Below are 24,250 nucleotides of genomic sequence, written 5' to 3'. Positions count from 1 at the left end.
CTCTTCCGCAGGTGCGGCGGACTCGCCCTCCGCGCCGCTGCTCGACGGGGACTCGCTGCAGCTGCCCGAAGGTAGGGGCGCCCGGGCGCGCTGCCCCGCCGCGCCGCGCCACCGCGCCGCGCCGCGCTCAGCCCCGCTTCCCCCGCAGGGCTGGCGGTGCTGCGGGCGGCCTACGGGGACGTGTCCCAGCTCGGAGTCTTCTGCACGGATCCCATCCCCAAAGGCGTGCGCTTCGGCCCTTTCCAAGGCAAAGTGGTCCACACCAGCGAGATCAAGACTTACGACGACAACTCCTTGATGTGGGAGGTAGGCGAGGCACGGGGCTCCCTCGGCCCCGCGCCCCTGGGCGAGGCGGGGGGTGGGGGGCGTCCCTTGACGAGGTGCCTGCAGAAATTTCACGGAGATGTTGTCCTGAGGAGAAGCTTCTGGCTGCCGCTCTCCCCTAGCGGGTAACCGGAGCTGGACCCTGTCTGGGTGGTGGGATGGGTGCAAGCAGGACCCCTGGGGAAGGGTTCCCACCCGATTTAGTTCTCTCCTCTGCTCTCCAGATCTTTGAATACGGGCGCCTGAGCCACTTCATAGACGGGAAGGGAGCCGCTGGCAACTGGATGTCCCTGGTAAATTGTGCCAGGTTCCCTGAGGAGCAGAATTTGACAGCTCTCCAGTGCCAGGGGCAAATCTTCTATGAAAGCTGCAAAGAAATCTTACCGAAGCAGGAGCTGCTGGTGTGGTATGGGGATTGCTATGTGCAGTTTTTGGGCATCCCCATCAGCCTGAAGGGCATGCCAGAAGGGAAGAGACCCCAGCAGCAAGCTGAAGGTGAGGCCATGGAGAAATCCCTAGCAGGGTCATAACTCTTCTGCCCCCTGGACCTATGTCCAGCCATGATTAGACTCTCATTAGGGGACTTGCTGGTGCTTTAAAAGATGACCCCAGCGCCATCCTTCCTTCAGCTGCATTTTACTTTGAACGCCTCCCAGCCCCCCGTGGTGAGATTGCCGTGGGGTGACACTTCTGCCCACAGGTTTGCAGGCTGCAGGACTCCAGGATGCTCTGGGGCAGCCGGGGCCACCCCGCTCCCAGGCTGTTGGCAGTGTCCTTGTGATCCTGGGGCACAAGCTCATGCCTTTCACCTGCTCGCCCGACCTCCAGCATCCCAAAAGAGCGGCTTCCCCTGGCACTGGGGAGGCTGGATATCTGTGCTGAGGGCTGCTACCAGCTCTGAGCAAAGCTCTTCTTTGAACCTGGCACTGTTTCTGTCTCTGCAGCTTGCTCCTCGTTTTCGTTTGCTTTGGGAGCAAAAAGTGGTAATTTGGTGATTGTAAAACATCTGGTGCTGTTTGACAGCGCTCTGGGGAACGGCGGAGCAAGCGGCTGATCCTTTCTCTGCTCTGTGGCAGCCCTTCTCCCAGGGACTGTGTCTGGGGAGGAAAGAGGCTTTGGGGCATTCCTGTTTTGATCCTGTTTTGATTGTACAGTTGCATATACCTGCCTTCGTGGCATTTTTCATGCAATTAATGCTCCTAGTAAAGGCAGCAGGCTGAAATCGTTCCAGTCCTATAATGCTAATGCTGCTTGCGGAGGTACCAAATATTCTCTCTTTGGGAGCACTATGTAGAAAGTGTGACATTCATATAATTAAACTTTATGTTATGTATGAAGAAAACAGATTTGTGCAGATACAGGGAAAACTGGAGCTGTCAAAAAATGTGTTGTGTAGGTGCAGCAGTAAGAGGGAAAGAAGAATTTGGCAAATCTCTGCATGGAGATTTTTGGAGCTGTTGTTTTAAGGTGCCTAGTCCAGATACCTGGTAAATTGTCAATTTCATGTTAAGGTTTAAGTCAAAGTTACTTTTCTGTGTTACATTAAAGGCAGAAAAGGATGTTTATACATTTGCAAAATTTCCTATATTCTTTCCAAATTCAATGGTTAAGATCAAAATACAAAACAAAAGTATGTTCTTGTTCTACAGTAGTTTGAAAATCATAGAAAAGATTTGCAGATTGGTATATTCTTTTTTCTTTTTAAAACAGGAAGTGAAATTTATGGACAATATTGGTAATAAATGCTTAGCGATGTTTCCGTTTTTGGAGAAGCATTTCACATCGCAGGCATCTGAGCTGTTTCTCCGTGTATTCACTCCCTGTTTACAGAGGTGCAAGGCTGGAATCCTGTCCTTGCTGAAGTTAGTGCCTAAACACGATAATTTCATTAGCGTGGGGACTCTTGTGCGTCCTTCTTCCGACAGAGAGAAAATGTAAGGGCGAGTGGAGCACTGTGTTTGCTCAACAGATCCAGCTTGTATTTTGGTAATTGCATTGCCAGGATCCCTTTAGCACTATTAATTACCCTTTCGAAGAGCTGCCACTCGCAGTGGGACACCAGCTCTGAAAGAGAAACGGATTCGATATTAACACCTTTTAGCTGTGGTGTAACGGAGAGGTTGGCACTTTCCCTTCTGCTGTACAGAAGCTGGRGAGAGCTATAAATGCGAGAGATGCGGCAAGGTTTTTGCGTACAAGTATTACCGGGACAAGCACCTGAAGTACACCCGCTGCGTGGACCAGGGGGACAGAAAATTTCCTTGCCACCTTTGTAACCGATCCTTTGAAAAACGAGACAGGCTGAGGATCCACATCCTCCACGTCCACGAAAAGCACCGACCTCACAAGGTAAGCCTGCTTCTGGGCATCTTTGCAGCTACCTGCTCTTCTGGAGTAATTGGTTAGCCTTAATTTATCTTATTTTGCCRAAGGTTAAGATGCTGATGTTCCTCTCTTCCCTGCTTCTCCCCTGTCCGGTTGCCTTGGCTGTTACTTTATGAAGCTGTTCTGCCTGTAAAGGAAGAATCTGTCTTATGCAGCAGGGTTTAGCTGAAGCAATTAATGAATTTATACTAGATTGGGAAAAAAAAATGACCCCGCGGCGCCAGTGAGCATTTGAAAGAGAAACGATCCGAGGGAGCAATCCTYGCCTGCTGCCTGGGAGGAGAGCAGGGCAGGGGGACACCCGTCCCTTTGCCCAGCGAAGTGGGGCGCCGGTGCGGAGGTGATGCTGCTGCCCGCACRTGCAAGGGCACGGCTGGGTCCCGCGGAGCCAAAGGGCAGCTTAACTCGCCCGAGTTGAGCCAGCGCCGGCTCGGTTCTGCAGGGCTTGTGGATGTTTGCGTGCAGGTGGGTTTGGGTGCTTTTTGCCTCTTCTCCGCCAAACGTCTCTCTGTAACACTGGTTTCCTGCAGGAGCACTGGAAGGAGAAAATCAGACTTCTCCCAAAGGCTCAGGCAAGGGGAAGTTACTACACTTGGTGTGGCACAGATAAATAATCCCTGAAAATCCTTCCAATATCTGTTTTATAGATTATACTGGAATAAGGTGAATTTGTCAGGAAAGGTGTTCTATCTAAATTGGCAATATTACAATGTCAGAATATCACCTTGATCTAGCGATAGAGATTTAAAATATCATTCTGTTAAATACAACACTTGAAATACATAATTCTTTCTCTCTTTTGTTATCTCTTTCCTTCTTTCTTTCATAGAAAATTTATTTGGGAATGTGTATAAAAGAAAATAATTTAAAACAGCAGGAAGAGAAACTCATTCTAAATAGATACTGTATTTAAATGAGAACAGATGAATGCAAAAAAAAAAAAGGATGGAAAATGTGTCAGTGAATTGTCATCTTTCAAAGTCAGCCATGGCTTAGTGTATTTCAAACTCAGAAGTGAGGATTTTTTTCAGCAGCCTCTCAGGAGCAAAATGATTTTATGGCCTCACACAAATTTCGCTGAAATCGGTGCAAGTCTCTCAATGACTTCAGCGCTCTTGGAACTGGTTTCTGACCTGCCAGTGGCAGCTATGGGACCTGCACCACATGGTGAAAGGGGGCAACTTGTTCTATTGGAAGATGAAGTGGTGCATCTGTCACTGATCTAGGGGGAGGCATTTCTGAGAGATCGAGCTGTAGGTGAAATGCTGCGACTGACCATTTCTGAAAAATGAGAATTATTTTGAGGTCCCCTTTAGAAATATTTTTTAGTCAAAAAACAAAAACTATTTCGTTTGAAAAAAAAATGATTGAGTAAAAAATCTAAATAGTAACTGAAGCATTATTTACATTATTACATTTTGAAGAGAGATGGTGATTTTGCAGGACAGATTTTTGATGAAACGATTTTGAGCTATACACAAAAAAAAATTTAGAAATTTTGCATGATTTTTCTTTTTTAAAAATCTGTTCTTAAAAATGCATTAAAATTCTGGCTGTTAAATAAACTTGCTACTTAAGTTATTCTTGTRTCTGTATATAAGTATATGTACTGAGATTCTAGCACACATCCTAATGTTTTTTTCAGGTATACTGTCATGTGCTTCCTCTTAACTTTTAATTTTTTTTTCCTTTTTTTCCCCTAGTGCTCAGTGTGTGGGAAGAGCTTTTCTCAGTCCTCCAGTCTCAACAAGCACATGAGGGTTCACTCCGGAGAGCGCCCCTACAAATGTGTGTACTGCAACAAGGTAAGGGGAGACTCGGCTCGGGCCAGTGCCACACCTGGGGGCGGTGGCTTTTTTCATACTCCTTCATTTTCTTTTTCTTGATCAAGCGTTCAAGAGAAGGGGACACAAAGTGGGACTTGCTATTTAAGCCGGTATCCAGATGAGTTAGCACGTATTAGCACACACAGCTGCAGTTGTGAGCTGCGGAGGGAAAAGGGAATGGAAGTGGAAACGATAGGGCGTATCGGAAGTGACTGGGAAGAGCAGGTCTCCGCCTCCAGCGCGCCTGTGCACACCTCRGAGAGCTGGTGCAAGGATAAGATCTACGAATGTTTGAGAGCATCTCAAATACCATGCTAGGTTCTCAGCTAGGTGTGGTATTGCCCTTTTTCAGCAGAGTCTTTGAGCTTACTGCTACTGCTTTCTTGTTTGAGGAGAACAGATTTGGCCCATGAGCTGAACCTGCAAGACATGACTCTGCTTGCTTACTTTGAAGTAATGGAGTGATTTATGTGCATGGTTCTGCAATAAGCCATACAGCACCGATCTGMAATTTGTCCAGCTGCTACTATTTTTCACAGTTGGGGTGGCTCAGGGATGATTCAGGTGACCTTGCCTTCCCTGAGGGAGCAATGCTCCCGCTCTCCAAGCAGATGGAGGGCAGGCATACAGCCTGCTGTTGGGCAAATGCTGGTAGTCTCCAGCTGCAATGGACCACGTTTTCTGTCTGTGCGAGGCAGAAGGACCAACGGTATGTTYTGAGGTGTTCCTGATTTGGAAGGAAGAAGTGTTTGGTTTGTGGCCATTCCAACACGTAGTTGAAGTGTTCTGTACTAAAGAACTTTAAAAGAAACACTTTGGGCTATTTTATACATTTTTTCCCCCCAGACATCCAAAATGCTTATAGGCAGAGTTTAGGAAGAAATGTTATCCTTTAATCTTCTGATGACAAGAACAGATCAGAGCTTTGCAAGCTCCTCTGTGAACAGATCCCTTTAGGACATATCACACTTTTGGCCAGGCCCCAATGGCTCTGGTAGATCTTTCACGGATCAGATTTTATTTATCAGTTCTCAGGCTGCAGGATGAGGTTATCCTAGGACATAGCCATCCATTGCAGGGGCTGTTCTGTAATATTCTCACTTGCTTCACCTACAGACTGCTTGTTCCTTTGCTTCTCCTACCACTTACGGTGGCTGTACCAGAGAAACCTTGCTTTTTCTGCCACTTTGCTCACCTGATGCAAGTGAGGGAGAAGTGTTGGGCCAGGATCACCTGACAAGTGCTTCCATCCCTTGAACTTCTGTCCTTCTGTCGCTTTTGACACCTTCTGGGGACTTTTCTGTAGGAATCTCAGATCTGTTTGTGCTCTAAGGTTCTTAGTGAAAATGTGTCTGAGATCTGTTGCTGTCTGCTTTGAAAACTTATTTGTGGTGGTTCAGCAACATAATGGTACTAAACAGGATTTGCGGATAAAAATTTCAGCTGTCTAACCAGCATACAGCAATTCAGCTTCTAGTGTAGCGTTTTTTCCCAGGCTGCTGATGGAAATAGGAGCAGCAACCAGAGCAAATTTGTGAGGCCTGCAAATATTAAAGGGGCCCTAAAGCTCTCTCCCACAGGAAAAGGGAAAGAAAGGGAAAACACAGGCTACTTTACGACATTCCTGCTTAAATCTCTTTGAGAGGATTTTCACCCAAAATACAGAAGGAGTTTGCTACTCAAGTGAGGGGAAAGAGAAAAGGCTGCAAGGTCTGACTAAAGGAAGCATATGGTGGAGGGGGGAAAATGAAGCCCAGAGAGACRGAGACATGCTGGGCTGCGTGATTGAATTCTGACACCTGAACTCCAAGCCAGTATGGGAATGTGAAAGAGTTTAGCTTTCTGAACAAAAACTGGAAGGGAGGAACCTGCATTATCTTTCCCCAACATGCGGGGAARCATTAGCAACAAGGCTAATTAGGACAATATTGACTTTACTTCTTATTCTTTGACACGTGAGGATATTTGTTGGTATCTCTGGTCAGAAATCTTCCCCTGAACTCTATGTAACTTCATGGGCTCAGCCATGGCTGTATAGCTGAGAGTGATAGCTGTTGGCTTCTGGTTCCTCCTGGCTGGTAGTTTTTGCTCTGATTGCCTGAGGACATGAGTTACTTGAGGACTTATTTGCAATGMACAGTGCTTCTGAAGGGTCTGGGTTACCTGAAACGGTGGGCTATGCATGTGAAAATGGAGTACATTAAACCTCCTTCTTGCCTGGCCGGTCCCTGCCGTTCCAGGCGTTCACAGCGTCGAGCATCCTGCGCACTCACATCCGCCAGCACTCGGGAGAGAAGCCCTTCAAGTGCAAACACTGCGGCAAAGCCTTCGCCTCGCACGCCGCCCACGACAGCCACGTCCGGCGCACGCACAGTAAGGACAAGGGCTGCGCTTGCTCCGTGTGCGGCCAGCACTTCCCGGAGCAGGAGGAGTTGCACTTCCACATGCAGTTTCACGCCGCTCGCTAGCCACGAGCCCCTCGGGCACATCCTGGACCAGCTTCGTGTGTGTGTATATCCGCGTGGGCGCGCGTGTTTGTGTTCGCTGGTGTACGCAGCGCCGGAGGCGACGGTTCAGCCTTGCGGCGGCACGGGGCCCAAGCACCCCTTTGGGTACGGCTGGTCTCTCTGGACCCTGGGCGCATTTCGGAGCACAGGGGCCAGTAGCTGACCTCCTCTGGAGATCCTGGCGCCACACTGGGGCGAACCTCCGACATGCACTGATCTTCCCAGCCCGTCCTCTCCCCTGTACCGCTTTATCAAGTGCATTTCCAAAAACCGATTTAACCTCTGTTTGTTTTATTTGGGTCCCTGGCCTAGGTGTGGGGTCTATTTCCCCTTGACGTGCAAAGCTTCTAATGAATCTCTATTTGAGTGTGACCTGCTTCYGAGATATGGACTGCTTGGCTGGCGTAGGGGTATTTAATTCCTTCGTTGAGCTGCAGGGCCACTCAATAGGGGCCACAGGGAGCTCCAGAGCAGTTGAACAAACTCTCCCCAGGGCCAGTGGATCCTGGTTAGCCCAGGGGGCAGGAGGTAGTGAGATACCTGGAGGTTATCTGCAGCTCTGGGTGGCCAGCGGTAGTGTCCTTGGGGGCCCTGCTGAGCCTGTGAGGCTGTGGCTCTGCCTCCTCACTCATTTTGAGATCAGCTCTGTGATACTGCTGTTGAGAAARGGGGAAAAGCCCCTTATTGCTAAGGTACAACTTGAAGGACAGACAGTCCCAGGACTTCACAGCCCCAAAAGCTCTCTGCATACAAAATTTCCCCCTCCAACCTGTAGGAACTCCTCAGACTGGAAGGTTTCATCCTCTGTTTCTCACTGTTTGTGCATCCAAGTCAGGACCTTTTTTTTTTTTTTTGAGGGGAGGTTGTGTTGATTTTAATGTATTTATTTATTTTTATTTATTTTTTTTTAGCAAAAAATGTTTTCTCTGTAGAAAGAACTGTTCATTTAGATATGGGGGAGAAGATCTAAATCTGTGATCTTTTCCTCAAAAGTTCAGGTTTTGTTCTTTCTTTTATGTTCTGATGTTAGAGAAGGATTCAGAATAACACCTCAGACATCCTGGGCATCCATACTAACAAATTTTGACCCCACGTCTCTGCACATTACAATGGATAAAATTATTTTGTGAGCAAATCTTAGGTGTTTGAACCCTGATTTTTGCAAAATGCTTTCAAAATCGGGAAGAATTCTTAACAAAATGAYATTCACTGGCAATGCAAAAYGTCAGCTCACATGGAGGCTTRGCAGAAAGCCTGTGCTGAAGTACCRCTGTGTGCTGGGAGTGTCARCACTGATGCAGAAGCTGGTGCTGGTTCTCTGCATCCCGGCCGTGGGGAGGGYGCAGGACGCTGTTCATGTGTGTGGTGCTTCTCGTGTTATTGGGTTTGTGRGTTGCATCCAGCAGGGATAATAGAAGTCCTCACTGGAGTCTGTTGATTAACCCGGATAGTTTTATGTCACTGGGAGGATGAAGTTCTTTAGCAATATCCTCGATCAGCTAGGATTAACAAACACTTTGCACATAAGGATAGGAGATGGAACTTATTTTGTGCCTACTGACCTTAACGTTATCACTTAAATACAGCATAGAACTAGAAAAATATTACCTGCACATTTCAYTATGTCATGTAGATACTCTATCTATAAATATGTATATTGATTTGCACTAATTTTTGTATGTTTTGTTGTGTATTATATTGGTTTGTTCTCATTGCTCTCATGGTTAAAAATTTGAAATTAATATTTTTWAAGCCACTTACTTGTAAGTAAAATACTGAGGCCCAGCACTAGGTAGGATGTGAAATAAATCATTAATAWTGTACCTACATATAGGTTGCAGGGTGGGATGAAGATCAAGCTTTGTTCTGAATGTTTTGCATATTCTAATAGCAAAGATTTTTGTAATGCAGAAAGCTGCATTTTGGCCACGTTGAGCACCTGAGCTGGTGAGCTCTAAGTATCTAAAATTCATTCCTAAGAAGAAAATTATTGCAGTGTTTATGTATTCTTCAAACCATGCTGAAGTACGTATGGTTGGAGGACCTGAATCATGATTATCACAGTTGGCTGCCTGTATGAAGGGGTTTCTTCCCAAGCATAAGAAACTCCAGCCAGCAGAAATGTGAATTCTGCCTGTTTTGCTGGTTCRGTCTTGTAAGCAACTTGGGATTTAGTGAAAAATTATCACCTCCTCGGTAATAACATCAGTATTCTCGCTAGGAATGGATTAGAAGTACTTGAAAAATGCACCTACAATCAGCTTCATATGCAAGTTACCTCATTGCTTCTGGTGAGAGAAGGTTATTGTGGTGCCTCTTCATTTGTAATGCTTTGAGCTGTGTGCATTTTCTTCTGCTTACAGGACTCCCAAATACCTCGTACTAAAATATTGGCACTCTTCTGCAGTATTGTGTTGCTGAGTTGTCTGTAAAAAGTATGTAAAGGGTTTTACTTGTACTCACGATTGTAGTTACTGGTTATCTCGCATATTAAGCCTGTATATCTAAATGTTTTATGCTGATGTTAAGTCTTAACAGTCTTTGAGATTCATGGAAAGGACAAAAAATAAATTATTTGAGGATCTAGCATACATTAATGACTATAGGCTTTTTTCCAGCCCACACATGAGAGTTAATATTATGCAGGAATATACAAAGACTTACCAGCAAATGGCTGRAGGTGTTCTTTGTGTCATATGTAAGTCATTACAGAGTCAAGTTGTTTCTTGCTGGTAATTATAGGCCTTGTTCTGCTGGGTAGCAGCTGACTGMATTAGCAGTTAAAGGCACCCGGTCCCTTGATGGATTGGGCCTTAAATGTCCCAGTAGTTGAGGGAAGGTGAAGCCATTCAGTCTGGGGCTGAATTCGCTTCCACTGTTGGAAGTAACATGATGAATCCAGATCGAACACTGAAGAAGGCATTTAGCTACCTCACAGCATCCTCGTCGGCGGCGCGCTGACCCGAGAGGCCCAGGTGCGCACGCCATCCCTTCGGGCAGCCCGCCATCCCCTCGGGCAGCCCGYGGTGGTGGGCAGCGTCGCAGCCCAGCAGTGCTGCCAGGAAATAAAGCAGAGGAGAGCAAGAGCAAGGGGTCTGCCAGCAGCCCAGGGAGGGAGGGAGTGTGGGGGGGTGTTCTTGCCCTGCGAGGGAAATGCAGTGACTGCCAGCACAAACATATTGATGTWCTTGCTGGACAAGGGTTTAGGAGAGATTAGATTTAGATTAGAGAGTGCCTCTGTGTGTCGAAAAGTGCCCGCGCGCCCTTTTGCATCCGAAGAGYCGCTGGTTCCTCCCCGCGGATCTGCCTGGCAGAAGCACGCTGGCAGCTTCGGTGGACATGCTGCCAGCAGCTCCCTGAATGAGCGGCGCTGGCCAGCTCAGCTGGGAGAGGGATTTCACCTCTTTCTTTATGCCCATACAGATCGAGGGAGAGTGTGTGTGCGTGTGTATGTGCGCGCGCGCACGTGCACCCCACGCTCCTCCATCTGGCAGCTTCCCAGGACTACTGCACCATGCAGGAAGGCACTGCCGTGAACCCCCGCTTGCTTAGTTGAAGGCAGAATATTCACAGCCAAGCCAACTGTAAAGGCTCCATCCTTTTACGGGGAAGTCCCAGCTGCTAGGTCCCTCCAGAGCAAACACCACAGTGCTCTTGAACAGGACTAAATTTGCCTGCTAGACACTGCAGAGCTAAGAAGGCGGAATATCGCCCACCTCGCTGACTGCAGCCCTGTGTGCTCCACTTCTCCCCCATCCTCCTTGCAGTCATCAAATATGGGACAGCAGCAGCACACTCCGTGATAGTGCATATAGTAACACACTGATAGGTAACCATGTTTCTCACTCAGCTTGGCTGTAAGGCCGCTTCCCTAGTGGAGGAYGCAATCTCCGCACACGAGCCAACGCAAAGGGGAGCAGGAGCGTCCCTGCCACAGGCAGCCTGGCTCTTCTGGCTTTCTCCTAAATGCAGTTARAAATGGTTCTGCCAGCGGAAGCAGCCAGTCAAGTCATCTGGATGTGTGAGCCCTTAAGAAGCTACCTGCTTGAAGTGCTTTGCATTTTCTGTGTGAGGGTATTTCGAATGTTAAATGGAAAGTGATCTAAATAGAAACCAGAGGGTGATGGCAATCAGCAGTCTTGCTGGGGCGGTGGGATGAGCCTGTGTGAGGATAACTCCTGGAAAGCCCCTCGGGGAATGGCAGTGGCAAGATGAAAACAAAAAGGTGGTCCCCAGGCCCAGGCTGGCAAGTGCAAGGGAACAAAGGCCGGTCCAGTGACATCTGCTGCCTCCGGCCGCATCCGGCACCACCGCCGAACGTCCAGCCCTCCCCCAGCGCCAGTCCCGCAGCACCCCCTGGGGCAGTCGGGGAAGAGGGAGGTGGTTAACCACGGAGGGAAGGCGAAAAGCAGCAGGGAGCTTAGGGAATTAAAGATAATGCCACAAACAAATATTGATTAGCACCAAACTGTTCAGTGACCAAGGAGCTCATTTAGTGGGGGAGCCCCGGCTGGGTGTTTCACTCCTTTGGAAAGACTTTCTCAGGGCCTCCAGTCTTTTATATGCCTCTACTGCATGCTCTAGGGTTTGTTTTTTCACTTTATTTCCCTCTCTCTTGCTGTACRCATGCTTCTTACATGTTGTTGTGATTTCTTTCTCCCTTCTGATGCTCCTTAGTTCACATGCTGTAGGGGCTCAGTCAGGTATAAGAAGAGGTGGCAGGAGACTCAGGCTTTGCTGTCTGCTTTTCTTCTCTTCTGATCTCATGTAAAACACTTACGTCAGGATTTTCAGTGTGACTGGTAACTGTATGTGGTTTTGATGTGTTCAAGTCAAGCTTTACAAAGGCTTGAACTTCRCAGGTGAATGTCTTTCCTGAAAAGTGAATCCCTTCAAGGTGGCTCAGGTTGAGTATTGATAGCTGGAGGTATCTGTGATCACTTTAAGAAAGCATTGCAGTACCTCTGCCCATCCCACGGCAGGAACAGAGTGGTCATCCTCTTTCCGTCTCTAGTCCATTGCTCTGCGTCAGGTGGTGCAGTGCTCTTCCTCTGGTGACTGTGCTGAAAACCCAGCTTAGCTGCCTTGCAGCAGTGGAAAGCTAGGCTTAAATTTGTAGGACTAACCTCAGGCTAGCTAGTTTCGCAGGGTAAATAGCACTGTTGCATCTCTTATATGAGAATACCATACAGTCATGCAAATTATGCTATCATTAGCCTGCAGAATAGCAGTGAGAAAATCATTTTCTGCCTCTTTGACTTCAAGGGCTTGGATAGAGCTAGCAGGAGACACCCTGAKCATTAATAAAAATGTGAAAGTGACACATCATTCTCAGTAGCAACGTCTTGTGTCTCTCAATGAAGGGGAAAGGGGTAAAATGTTGAATATTAGCCAAAAGATGCAATTCACAGGTGATCCCTCACATGAAATGATGCTATGGAGTCCCCCTCGTAGTGGTGTTACTCCCATGGTGGCTCGATGCCCCCCGCCCCGGGCCGCCTGCTCTGCGTGGTTTGGAGGGCGTCCAGCCATGCAGGTCAGCACTGTGGATGTGGCGGCCAGCTGCTGGGCTGAGGTGCTCCCTGGGGAAGTCTCGCTTTCCCACCAGTTTGACCCACAGGCTCTCTAAGTGGCCATGGCCAGGACCTATTGCAGCCCCACGGCAGAGAGCGCTGACCACCAGCTGAGGGATTACCTGTATCGATTCTCTAATAGCCGCCAAGGTGGAGCGAAAGACTATTCTACCGCAATCTTGGAGCTCTTAGCTGAGAGGGATCATAAACACCCCATTAAAGGTTTTATTCAATAGCAATCTTTACTAAAGTAAATGGACAACAGCAGAGCTCCCCCCCGTCCCCCGCCACTGCTATCCCCTAATGCAAGAGCCATTACAGAGCAGGAAAGCAGCACGTGAGGAACATCTATTTCTGCAGTATCAGTTTCAACAATGTTCTAGAACGACTCTTTTAATGAAAAGTGGATTTCTTTGTACAGGGACACAAAATCCCCAAGGAAACAACCAAAGGGGAATCTGTTCACCTCCTTGCACGCTCCCCAATCCAGCCCAGTTTGATGTGTGGCACTTTCCCAGTACAAGCACCCATCTGGGAGCAGTGAGCAGGAAAGTAGGCTGGCAACATTCTGCCCTTGCTGCTGCTGGGAATGGGCAAAACAGGAAGAACCGATGTTGAGAGATGGCATTGCTGAAGCACACTGATGGGAGCTAGGGCTTTTCCCTTTTCCTCAGCTAGTCCCTGGCCTGGCCCGTAACAACACCTAGACTTCCCTGGTGTCCTGAATTTTCGTGCATGTGACACTTGAAAACATGATGACTACAGTAGGGGTGCAGATTCTCATATGGGAGATTTTCTGCCCAGCTTTTCTTGTGTATCTAGAACTGCCTTCTCTAATGCTTCCTTCTGCATGCTGGCAACAGGGAGAAGCTGTGGTTCTGAACCTGGGGGGGGGGGGGCTGAGACAGACCTGCACTAGGTGTCTTTGCTCCATACAGTAAGGTGAAGCTGATCTAGAATTTTGCTAGTCAACATGAGTTTTCTCTTGACTTGATGGACCTATAGTCAAGGGTGGTATGAAATCACACAGAGATATTATTGTGCTTAGCACAGTAGGCTTGTATTTAATTCATACCTCTGCTTACAAGCAGTTTCCCCTCGATTTCAAAAACAGAGGGATCCCCTGCCCAAGATGTTACTTTAGTACATACAAAAAATAAATTCAGCAGGCAAAACATGTCAGCAAAAGGGGAACTTCCTGGCAGGGAGATATCTGGTTATTTGTGCAAGATTTTGAGCTCTTTCCTTGCTCTCCCAGAGCTCTTCTGAAGGGTGCCGTCAGGCTGATTCATTATACAGAGGTTTAAGAGAGGAGGGGAACAGAAGGAATTTTACTTAGTTTTTCTTTTGGTTTTCTTTCCATCCAGGGAGGGAGTTCAGGTGTCAGCTCTGTAGTGAGGCAGGGAGGCAGCCTCAAAGGAAAAGACTGGGCTTCATCCACCGTGGGACAGGCTGTCTGGACCTATGTCTTTTAAATTCCTTTTATACTTCTACCCTGCTATCACAGCATTGTCATAATGTTAATGTGCCTTGTTTCTGTAAGTTTGTTTCTTTCTTTTCTTTTTTTTTTAATGAATAATGTTCAAATTAGAAAGTGTGTGTATTTTGGTTAGAGTAACTGGCTGTGTCTGTTGAGATGGTCTAACTGATCCAGTTTTGCATAGGGCTTGGCATGACAAAAATCATTCTTCTTTTATGGCTTTGATTGATTTAGCCTCGTGGGGGCTGTTTTGTCTGGGATGTTTATTATGACAAAAAGGATCTATAAGGGAGAACAGTTGTTCTTGTGAATGAGAGAAAAACCATTAATTTGGGGCAAATTTAGAAGAAAGGGGAAACTAAAATAATACTGACTGAAAACAAAATAATGACTGATAATACTTTAAATCTCCCAAAATTCCATACAACTTCTTTTTTCTCAGTGACATTTTTATTTAGTTTTACCTATCTGATAGGTAGGTCACCTCTTTTTTCTCTCAGTAATGGCAAGAAAAAGAAAATCAAAATTAATATAAAAAGCTTTTTAAGTTTTGTCTTTACTCTTTCTTAGCCTATTGGCAGCATCATTTTATTAGTTTAGGATAAATGACAGCCCTGTATAGCAATGGTCAAAAACGCTGCATGTTGTGTTTACATAGGTTCATGTTTTAACTATTGTCATAGGAAAAAAAACCTTATTTCCATAAAATTCATGACAAAAGGTACTAAACCTGCAGATAATCCTAAAGTACTGCAGTAGATGGGTTAAAATCAAAATGAAATATTCTGTTTTATGAGTTCCTATTTGCTTCTGTTTTATATAACCCTATGGTTATATTGGTTAACCCCCCCMCACACACACACACTGTATAAGCAATTTTTTCTCCATGCATACTCACCATTCTTGACATAATATTAGTGACTGTTTGTTTTCTATTTGTATGTGTGTATATTCAYATATTTGCATATATGTTTATGTATATGTAGGTATGTCCACGCATGTGTATAATATCTATTAAAAATCCTGGAATTAAGGAGCAATGTTCTTTTGAAAACCAAAGAATACTAACTGAATAGTCACATAAATTGATTATAGAACTAATAGTTATCCAGTCTCTGTTTCATGTTGTCCTTTGGACATTATCACTGCAAAAGGTGATGAGTTCGCTGGAGCTTCTTCTCAAGAAATGCCATGACTTAATAAAACTAGGCACTCAACCTCATCAATTTATTTCCCAGTACCACCGGGAAGGAGGTTGAGCAGATGACTTTACAGCAATGCCAGATGGCAGTCACTCTTCTTGTCACACCACTGATTGCTACTGCCCTGTTCCCCCGGGTCCCAGTGGAAAGCAGTTCTTATCTTTTCCAGTCTTTCTTTTTCTTTGATATTTGGCATCCCCTGCATTTCTTGCCCTTCTTGGCCCTTTCTGTAATTTGAAAGAGYGGATGGTGCCCAGTCAAAGGGGACTTTGAACAAGCTTTGATTTTAGCGTCTGCTCTTGTAGAAACTGCTTTACTTCATATCACGACACTGGTATTGATCTATGCTGCGCAGGTTCGTATTTATCAAGCTTTCCAAGACATATTTTCAAAGATTYCTACAAGAGACAGCGATCAAAGGTCAGCCTCACAAATATTTACAACCCGAAGGCCAAAGGGGAGCTGTTATAGCCAGCAGAAGCTCATCAGACTCTTAACTTCGGGAATTCAAGCGGTGCTGTAATTCCAGCGCGGTCGGGCTGCCCTGGAAGAGSCAAGGTGCAACCTCAGCGCAGCCGCTGACAGCACCGGCAAACATCCCCTGCCTCTCCTTAAACCTCGCCTGGGCCACGTCCAAAAAGGCGCTTCCAGTCAGGTCCCTTCCTCAGCTAGCAAGTCAGTGGGATCCAGAAGCATTATGCCGTGCTTATATACATATCAATTCCCGAGGGACTTGGGGAAAAAAAAGAGCTTTTAACCCGCTATTGTAGCTATTCTGATGTGCGGCTGCCACCCCGCAATCCCTGCCGCCTCCCTTTCACCTAGCAGGGGACACGGTTACCATCAGGTGGCTTCACCGCCAAATTCTTCATGGATCCCATTTCTTTCCTTTTTTTTTCTTTTTTCTTTCTATTTTTCTTCTCGTTTTTTTTCCTTTACTGGCAGGGTATAGAAAAAGAAAAAAAAAAAGGGCGGGAGGAAAGGAAAAAAAAAGGAAGAATTACCTGTTTTAGAGAATAATGTATGGTTGGGTGGGGAAAAAAAAAAAAAAAAAAAAAAAAAGGACGAAGATTGTATAGCTTCAGTCTGTTTTCCCCTTGCTAAATATGGTATTTTAAAGAGCCAGTGCTTAAAAAGCAGTCATGTCTGTTAACTACCCTCAGAGAGGTAAACAGGTCTTTTAGCACTATTCATCACCTTAAAGACCGTGCTCTTCACAGTCAGTTTCGTGAGTCCGGATTATTTTACTTAAACCTGCATGTGTTTTAGAGATTTTTTTTCCCCTCTCTAAACACTCTAAATATCTGTAGGAAGAACCTGTTGCAAARCTTCCACCCAGTTCCATTCACGGGATATCAATATATCAGTATGTTAAATGTATTGTTGACCCAGACCTTTAATATTTCTGTCATAACTAAATATTTCCTTTTCCAAAAGGGAAAGCTGAGAGAGAGAAAAAAAAAAAAAAAAGAAAGAAAGAAAATATTTCTTCTTTTTTATTTCACACGGTTGCTGGTAAAATATTCGATTAATCTAAAATTACAAATAAAAATTAGACAGATATTACCTTTTGTGACTGGACCAGTAGAACTGGGTAACATTTCTGAATGGTCTTGAGAAACATGATTCTCACCAGGACTTGACTAGCTGAGGTAGAAACATAATGTCATGTCTTTCCTGACATGTTTTTTTGTACCAATAATATACACGCTTTTCTGATCACTTTTTTTTTTTTTTTTTTTTTTTTTTTTTTTTTTTTTAATTTTTTTTCTTTTTTTTTTTTTTTTTTTTTTTTTTTTTTTAAGATCTCTAACATGCATTTGCAACTGAACTTCCTCTGGGATTTTTCTACTGTTTAGGCACCCTGTTCTTTAGAAATTTAATTTTGGGGAGGGACTGAGGAAATATACCTGCACAAATGATTAAATATTTCACAGTAGGAAAATGTTGAGTTCCTGAACTGTTGTTAGAGAGCAGGGGGGTCGATATCAAAGAAATAGCTGGGGCGCCCTGGTGTGATGCATTTGGGGCACTGAGTTTTATACAGGAGCTAAAGGCTAATAATCAGCTACCCTTGTCCCAGCACATGATAAACGTTTGTGTGTGGAAAAGCATTGTATGTATGCGATGATAATAAAACTCTGCTTGGAGACTTGTCCACCTGATTGATGGGAAAGGGTGGTAAAATCTGATTTATCAATAAATGTCACTCAGAATTAACCAAGCTGATAGGACCGTATCCAGAAGGAACGCTGATTTATCTATGAATTAGTTTCCCCCCCTCCTTCTCGGGGCTTATTGCCTGCGCTAATAGGGTCTTGGGCCTTTTCCTGGTAGGTGCCTGAATGCGGGGCGGCAGATTTAAAGATAGCGGTGACAATGACGCTGATAATGGCCGGCTCCTTCGCCTGCAGCTGCTGATGGGCTGCCTGAAAGCCTCTCGGCCCGGGCGGGCGCAGCACTTTCCTCCCTTCCTGCTGCGAGATTATCTCCACCCTCAGGAGTTTAACCTGTTCGGAGGGTCAGCCCTCTTTGACCTGCTCTGTTCTGACACCAGAATTGACATGTAAAGGTATTTTAAAACGTCCCTATTGATTTCACTACAATGGGTCCTTTGCAGCCCAATGACCCCCGGACTGGTTTCTCTGGCCTGGTGGGGATGGGCTTGCCAGCACCCCTCGGGCTCCCTGCTGCCCAGGGGCAGGGTAGTCTAGGCTTTGGTGCAAGAAAGACTTATTCCTAGCCTCTTTCTCCTTGCCGCCTTCTCCAAGGCACTGTGACAGCAGCCAAGGCAGGGTGGAAGCCTAAACAGGCAGGGAGGTGTTGGAGCTGTTTGGTGACCTTATGCTCCTCAGTGATCTTTCTGCTAAAAGAAGGTCTCCTCAAAGCACTAAAAATGTAGCAAGGCTGATGGAGACTGCCAGAAGCTTGGGAAAACTAGAATAGTATATTTCAATATCCTAATGTGCTATTAATTCATGCTTTTTTTGTACTTGATAGATCTTCAGGGGCTTTTGTAAACCCCCTGAGGCTAGTGATTCCTATTTTTTTTTTTCCAATGGAAAAAAAAAAAAAAGAAAGAAAGAAAGAAAGAAAGAAAGAAAGAAAGAAAGAAAGAGAGTCATAAACCATCCAAATGATTTTCCTTGTGCTGCAGAGATTGATGCTGGGAATAGAGTTGAAGCATGTATTGATAGACCTCCCCCAAAAACAGGAGCTCTGGATCTGAGTGATGCACTCTACTATACTGCCGTGAGATGCAAGTGAGTACTTTCCACCAACTCCCCCAGCTCCCAGCTTTCTCTCTTTCCCTTGTTCATAGTGTAGTTTCCAAAGGAAGGAACCTGAGTGCGTAGCCTGGAAGGGAGCTGCAGGACATGCTGGCAGCTGTATAGGCCAACTGGGCCAGCTATGGCTTTGCATGCTCCAGAGCACGTTGTTTCTCCTAGCATCTGGGAAAAAGCAATAGAATAGCATCACAGAGCAAGTAAGCTATCCTAAACCTCAGTATCATCGGTAGTAGATCTGATGTGTATTTATAACCATTACTTAGCATTTCTGCTCGGGCTCAGTCCAAGCAAAGTTCCCTCCTGAATGTTCCTGAATGGTGTTTTAGCCTCTGTCAGCAACTCGTCTTTGTCCTGCTGCATCCTTCTGTGTAATGCAAACTGTTTGATTCCTTTAGGTTTTCCAAGGACAGAGTTTGCATTTACATGCCTGATAATGACTTTTGCTGTATCACAGTATACATGCCCATGTAACCATGCTCAAGAACCCATCTAATAATTAGAAATAAGCTTTAATAACTCTTCCTTCGTTGGTATTTTTCAGTAGAGGGGATTTATCTTCTTATTCTATCTGGGACTATATTCAGAATATCCTAGGCAGGTCCCCATCTGTTGCTTTTCTTTCCCTTTTTAATAAAGTCACTGCCTGTAGGCTCTTAGGTATACTTGGAAATGTCTTCTGCATAACTTAATTTCCTTTTGTGCAGACTTTCTCCTTTGAGAAGAAGCCCTTTTGTTATTTTAAATGGTAAACAAATTGGCACAACTTCGTACCCACTTAAAACTTTCAAGATTATAATTAGCACGTATATGAGAAAAGATCTAAGACATAGATGTTCTTTAGAAGAAAGATAGATGTCCGAATAGCTTGATTAAAAACCTACTGTCTCCTAACCAATTGTACTGCTTAGAATTTGTTTCTTTATTAGTCAGTGCTAAAAGAAAAAAAGACAATATTTATGCTCAAATACTTAAGACCTGYCATGGCCTTTATTACCCCAATAACTTTCAGTAACTGTTCTCTTTTGCCTACTGCTCACACTCAGGGACCTGGCAGAAAGGTAGATAGGTGAACAACATTCATTGCAAAGCTGCTCCCATGAGCGCTCTCACCTCAGCCACTGATAAGATGCTGCATTAGAAAGACTCAGACTCTTCTCTGAGTGCTAATATTACAATGTTTAGTCCCAGCCTGCAGCATAACTGGTGGAGGCTTTATATATTTCAGATATACAGAGGTGACCAGTAGACCATGAGTCCTTCAAGACAGGATGGGGCATTTGGATGAACGATGAATTCAACAAAAGCCTGAAAACCAAAGCTGAGTGAAGACATTCCAATTAAATTTGACCTATATTTCAACCGTCTCAGTACTACAGCACTTACTGCTGAACACACACACACACACAACCGCAACACTTCCCAGAGATGTGTGCATATGTGTGTGGAGCTTCCTGCAGAAGAAATGATCGTTTCAGAGGACACTAATCAGGGGATCAGACTGTAACCTGATAGATATGCTGTAAGAATCCAGAGAGAGATTAAACAGAAGAATGAAACAAAATTCTCATTCCAGTGAATCATCTCATTGAAATCTTAGCCTTGCTTTAGGATTGAGATTGGTTTAAAATGCTAGTTAGGGACAGGRCAATGGAAGACAAAATGCTTGTCACTATTCCTTTCCAACCCGAGAACAGTGGCACAAGGCTATCATCCTTAAATGAAGATAACTACATTATCTCATTCTTTCCATATTAAATATTTGTCRCAATAGAATCTATGCCTTGAAATTGCTGTTTCTTTCTTTCTAGTTTCTGATTGTTTTGATCCTTAATTTTCTTGTGTGCAAATGTATGCATGTGCATTTAGAAAAGCATGGTGAGGTAAGRAGACTGAGAAAATAACTAAACAATATTTGATTTTTTTTTCAGGTTTGTGGTTCAGACCTGCACAAAATACATGATGTTTTGAGTTACCTGATATAAACACCTAAACTTGAAATAATAGTATAACGAACCACACATACTGCATGCCTGAAGAGCTCATCTTTGAAGCAACGCCCGAAGTGAAGCAAACGTTGTGCTTTCCTTTATATTTTGTAGYGCACAAGATTTACTTGGTTAAATAGATACTTTGAGAGCTATCAATAAATATTTTGATATGTGTGCATCCACAGTACTAAAAAAATGTGGAAAATGTCAACACACATTTTCAAGATTTTCTTTTGTACTTACATGGAAAATAAAAAGTCTAATAATACTATGACAGCAGTACCTCTTTAGGCTGCTGTCAGTGACATCGTTATAATGAATCTTTAGTTAGAAGTCTGGAGCCTAATGCACATGTATGTGTGTGTGTGTATTCAAATATGGCTTTTATTATTTTTGCAAAAGAATCACTGATTTACCAGACTTGGAGACCAAAGTCTCCTCTGCATTAATCGAGGTCAAACTACCTTTCAGCCAGCTAATCCTCATCATTTCAACTATTCATTTCAGTTTCTGTTTTTTTTCTACGAGCAAGTCAAGAAGGATGGCTGTATAGGATTGGTAGGGACAGGGCAGGTTTCTTTTGGAGAGAAATGCAACTTTGAGGGCTAGATCCTACAATCGGCCCTGTGTTAACAGACTTCTGATGTTTGTGAAGTTTGTACTGGGGACTCAGTGGGTCAGCACAGAACTGAGAAATTAGGACCTCAATATCTGAAAAACTTTACTCTCCTTTTGGTGAAAAAAGAGCCCCAGTGCTCCATGTGCAGCATTGGAGTTGTTTTGCTTTCCCCAGCCATGGCATATTTTTCCAAAGGGGTAGGATGAACTCTTCCTAGCTCCAGAGAATCATCTGTTTTCTTACATTTGCCTGATACAGGAAATCCCAACAGGATAAAGGGACCACTTTTCAAAATTCCCTCCGGAGACTCCAGGAGGAGCTAATCTTGAGCCCTTGGCAGTCTTTTTATAATTAACTTCAGGGGTTTGAGGGTTTTTTGCCTTGGCTGTAGATTTTAAAGAACACAAACATCCTTGGCTATTCCTCGTCAATTAACTACTAYACAGCTGTACTTTCCTGCAATGTCTGTAAACCAAAAAAGAAAAAAGAAAGAAAAAAAAAATTAAAAAAAAAGAAAAAAAGGAAAAGAAGGAAAAGAACATGAAAAGCTGGAAGGAACATTTGCTCTTTCTCATATGAAGGCTTCTTACTAGCAATTGATTTTTTGACTTTTTAATGCCTTTTAACATGAATATACCCCATTACACTTCAGACTTCAAAAAGTAAGAACATACATGATTGACATCTGTAAGTAAGTCTGTGTGTGGCATGTATGCCCTTTTTAGTGATTCTATTGAACATACCTCATTCTAAGAAGTGTGACCTTGAGTTGTTATTGTTTTAGTAAACTCAGACTGGTTAGGAAGCTTCCATTAATGTCCTCGAGTGAAAGCTATAGCTAAAGCCCCTGGGATATCTGGAATAGAGGAATTCCATTGCTTTCTGGACACTGCAATACGTTTGTTAAAATACATGTAGGTATGGTGTATCCTAACCTGAAATATTTCATTTATTTTTAGGATGTTATCATACAAACCAGATCTTCCTTTCTTGTTACTTTTCTTTAGATCTCATCCACTCTCATACACATACATATTTTAGAATAATATTTTCATATAATATAGTGAAATAAATGTGAAAAAATGACCACCTGCCTCAAAATATGACTAATAAGGTCAGAATAACAGAAAGTAAGCAAGGGATGTTAGTTGCATTGAAGACGGTTCCAGCTTTGTATTCATTAATAGCTGCAAAGTCTACTCTTTTTTCTTCTATTTTATATATAAGCATCTGTTTTTCTGCTTTTGTTTATTTGCTTTCCCTAGGCACACCTGAAGAGAAAAAAAGATTTTAATGTTAATGATGGTGCTCCTGTACCTGATGAGCAAGCACTCCCTCCCTTTAATTTATGAATACTTTGGCAAGTAAGTAACCAGCAGATATGGGAATGCACTATTTAATCAGGACCTTTAGTAATGGAGGTGCAGGGAGTTTTTCGTTAGCCTCTCACTGCAGTCCCAAGGAATATGAGGACAGAGTTACATCAGTGACTATAGAAATTGGATAATATGGATCCAAATGGGATATATAGTTTTTCAAAGGAGTACTGAGAAAATGAAAGTGGTATAGAGGTATTGTAGCATTATTAGTAATTATTCAGATTGTTATAAAATCCAGAGGCCACCAGAGGAGGATCAGCCCACTGGAACAAATCCTAGGACCCACATGGCTATTCCCATCATCCTGGCTCCTCTGAACTGGGGAGCGATGGTCATGCTTGAAGCCTTCTCTTGACCTGTTCCCTTCCCCATCACACAATTAAATGAAAAGGTTTCACGTGATCCTGTGCTGTGCTCACTTGGTGCTGGCAACTCTGGTTGCATTGTAGGGAAATGTGTACGTATTTGATCACAAGACTATGTCATTTATGATGTCGGAAGCGCAGGTCCAGCAAATGATTAGGAAGAGCCTCACGGTATAGTCCTTCAGGGTATGGCTATCACAAAAAGCAATATGGCCCGGCATCAGAAAGTGGTGGGCACTACACTCACAGCAGTGTTGGGACAAAGAGAGCATCCTTTCAAATCGGTACATGCACAGGAGGGGAGAAGATGCTGAAACAGTCTTTCAATAAGTGAGGCTGGGGAAGAAGTCTTTGTATGYCTGACCCCATCTCGTCCTCTATCCTTGCTATAGCCAGCTGTACTCAGGCGCACAGTAGTCTGCGTTCTTGCTGGCAGTAAAACCTGATTGCTCTTTCAATGCTGTCTGCAAGCTGTATTGCTGTTTGTGTCCGCTGATGGTTATCTGACTTGCATGTTTCTGACTGAGGTTAGAAGTAATAGGAAAGAGAGAAGAACAGGTAATGAAAAAAAAGGACAAGTAGAAGGCATCAGTTACCACCTGAGGATCTGTGAAAATAAGGCTAGGTTTTATAGCACCTTATCAGAGCAAGGTAAAGGTCAAAGGAGTAATGAGGGGTGGGGAGGAAACAGAAGACAATGTGAGAAGCAGGAGAGGAAAGGAGGAGGAAAGGGCTGAGGGGAAGAGCATGACTGAGAGAACAGAAGAGGGAATGGCCAAGTAAGAATAACTGAACAAGGAACAAGATGGGTTAGAGAGTTAATAGGCATTAGGTCTTGGCTCCCTGAAGTTCTTTACTGAAACTGAATAAGGTAGAAAAGYAGCAATCAAGAAGTGTCTGAAGGGTTATACACTCTTCTATAAGCTGTTAATCATAAGGTAGCCTGTGGTTACACTACTTCTCAACATCCCTTGGTGACAAGGGGTGAAAGTTTATTAGATCTAGTTTTCCCATCTAAGCCAAGACACCCTTGTTGCTGTAAGTACAAGGGCATGTTCTCTGCACCTTGAGGAGGACCAGCACAGTCCTCTCCTGTCCTGGTTGGGAAGGCTTGCCCCTTGCTCCTCTCTTGCTCTTCTGATGGAGTACATGTGTTGGTGTGTGTCCATATGCAGAGAGGACTTTCTGTCACTGGCAGGCCTGGTGAGGGACAGCAATGCTGTGACTCATGTTGTTTTTGTGCAATCAGTTCAAGCGAACTTTCCTTTCTCCTCATGTTTGACTTCATTTTGAAGACTGCACAAATCTCCTT

At 44.4% G+C, this 24,250-nt stretch overlaps 1 protein-coding gene across 1 annotated transcript in view; it reads left to right on the top strand.

The window, feature by feature from the left end:
- Nucleotides 1-7,003, top strand: part of PRDM14 (PR/SET domain 14) — a 7,670-nt gene extending 667 nt beyond the window's left edge. Inside the window, exons 2-7 of the mRNA XM_085324856.1 lie at nucleotides 12-71; nucleotides 149-306; nucleotides 549-819; nucleotides 2,471-2,673; nucleotides 4,413-4,514; nucleotides 6,776-7,003. Of these exons, the coding sequence (XP_085180982.1) occupies nucleotides 12-71; nucleotides 149-306; nucleotides 549-819; nucleotides 2,471-2,673; nucleotides 4,413-4,514; nucleotides 6,776-7,003 (1,022 nt within the window). The remainder of the gene's footprint in view (nucleotides 1-11; nucleotides 72-148; nucleotides 307-548; nucleotides 820-2,470; nucleotides 2,674-4,412; nucleotides 4,515-6,775) is intronic.
- The last annotated feature ends 17,247 nt before the right edge of the window (nucleotides 7,004-24,250 follow it).

Source organism: Rhea americana, unplaced genomic scaffold (genome assembly GCF_003343005.1).
Source record: "Rhea americana isolate MKP2758 unplaced genomic scaffold, rheAme1 scaffold_121, whole genome shotgun sequence".
Taxonomy (NCBI): Eukaryota; Metazoa; Chordata; class Aves; order Rheiformes; family Rheidae; genus Rhea; species Rhea americana.
Note: the sequence above shows the minus strand (reverse complement) of the source record. Positions and strands in the feature narration are given on the sequence as shown.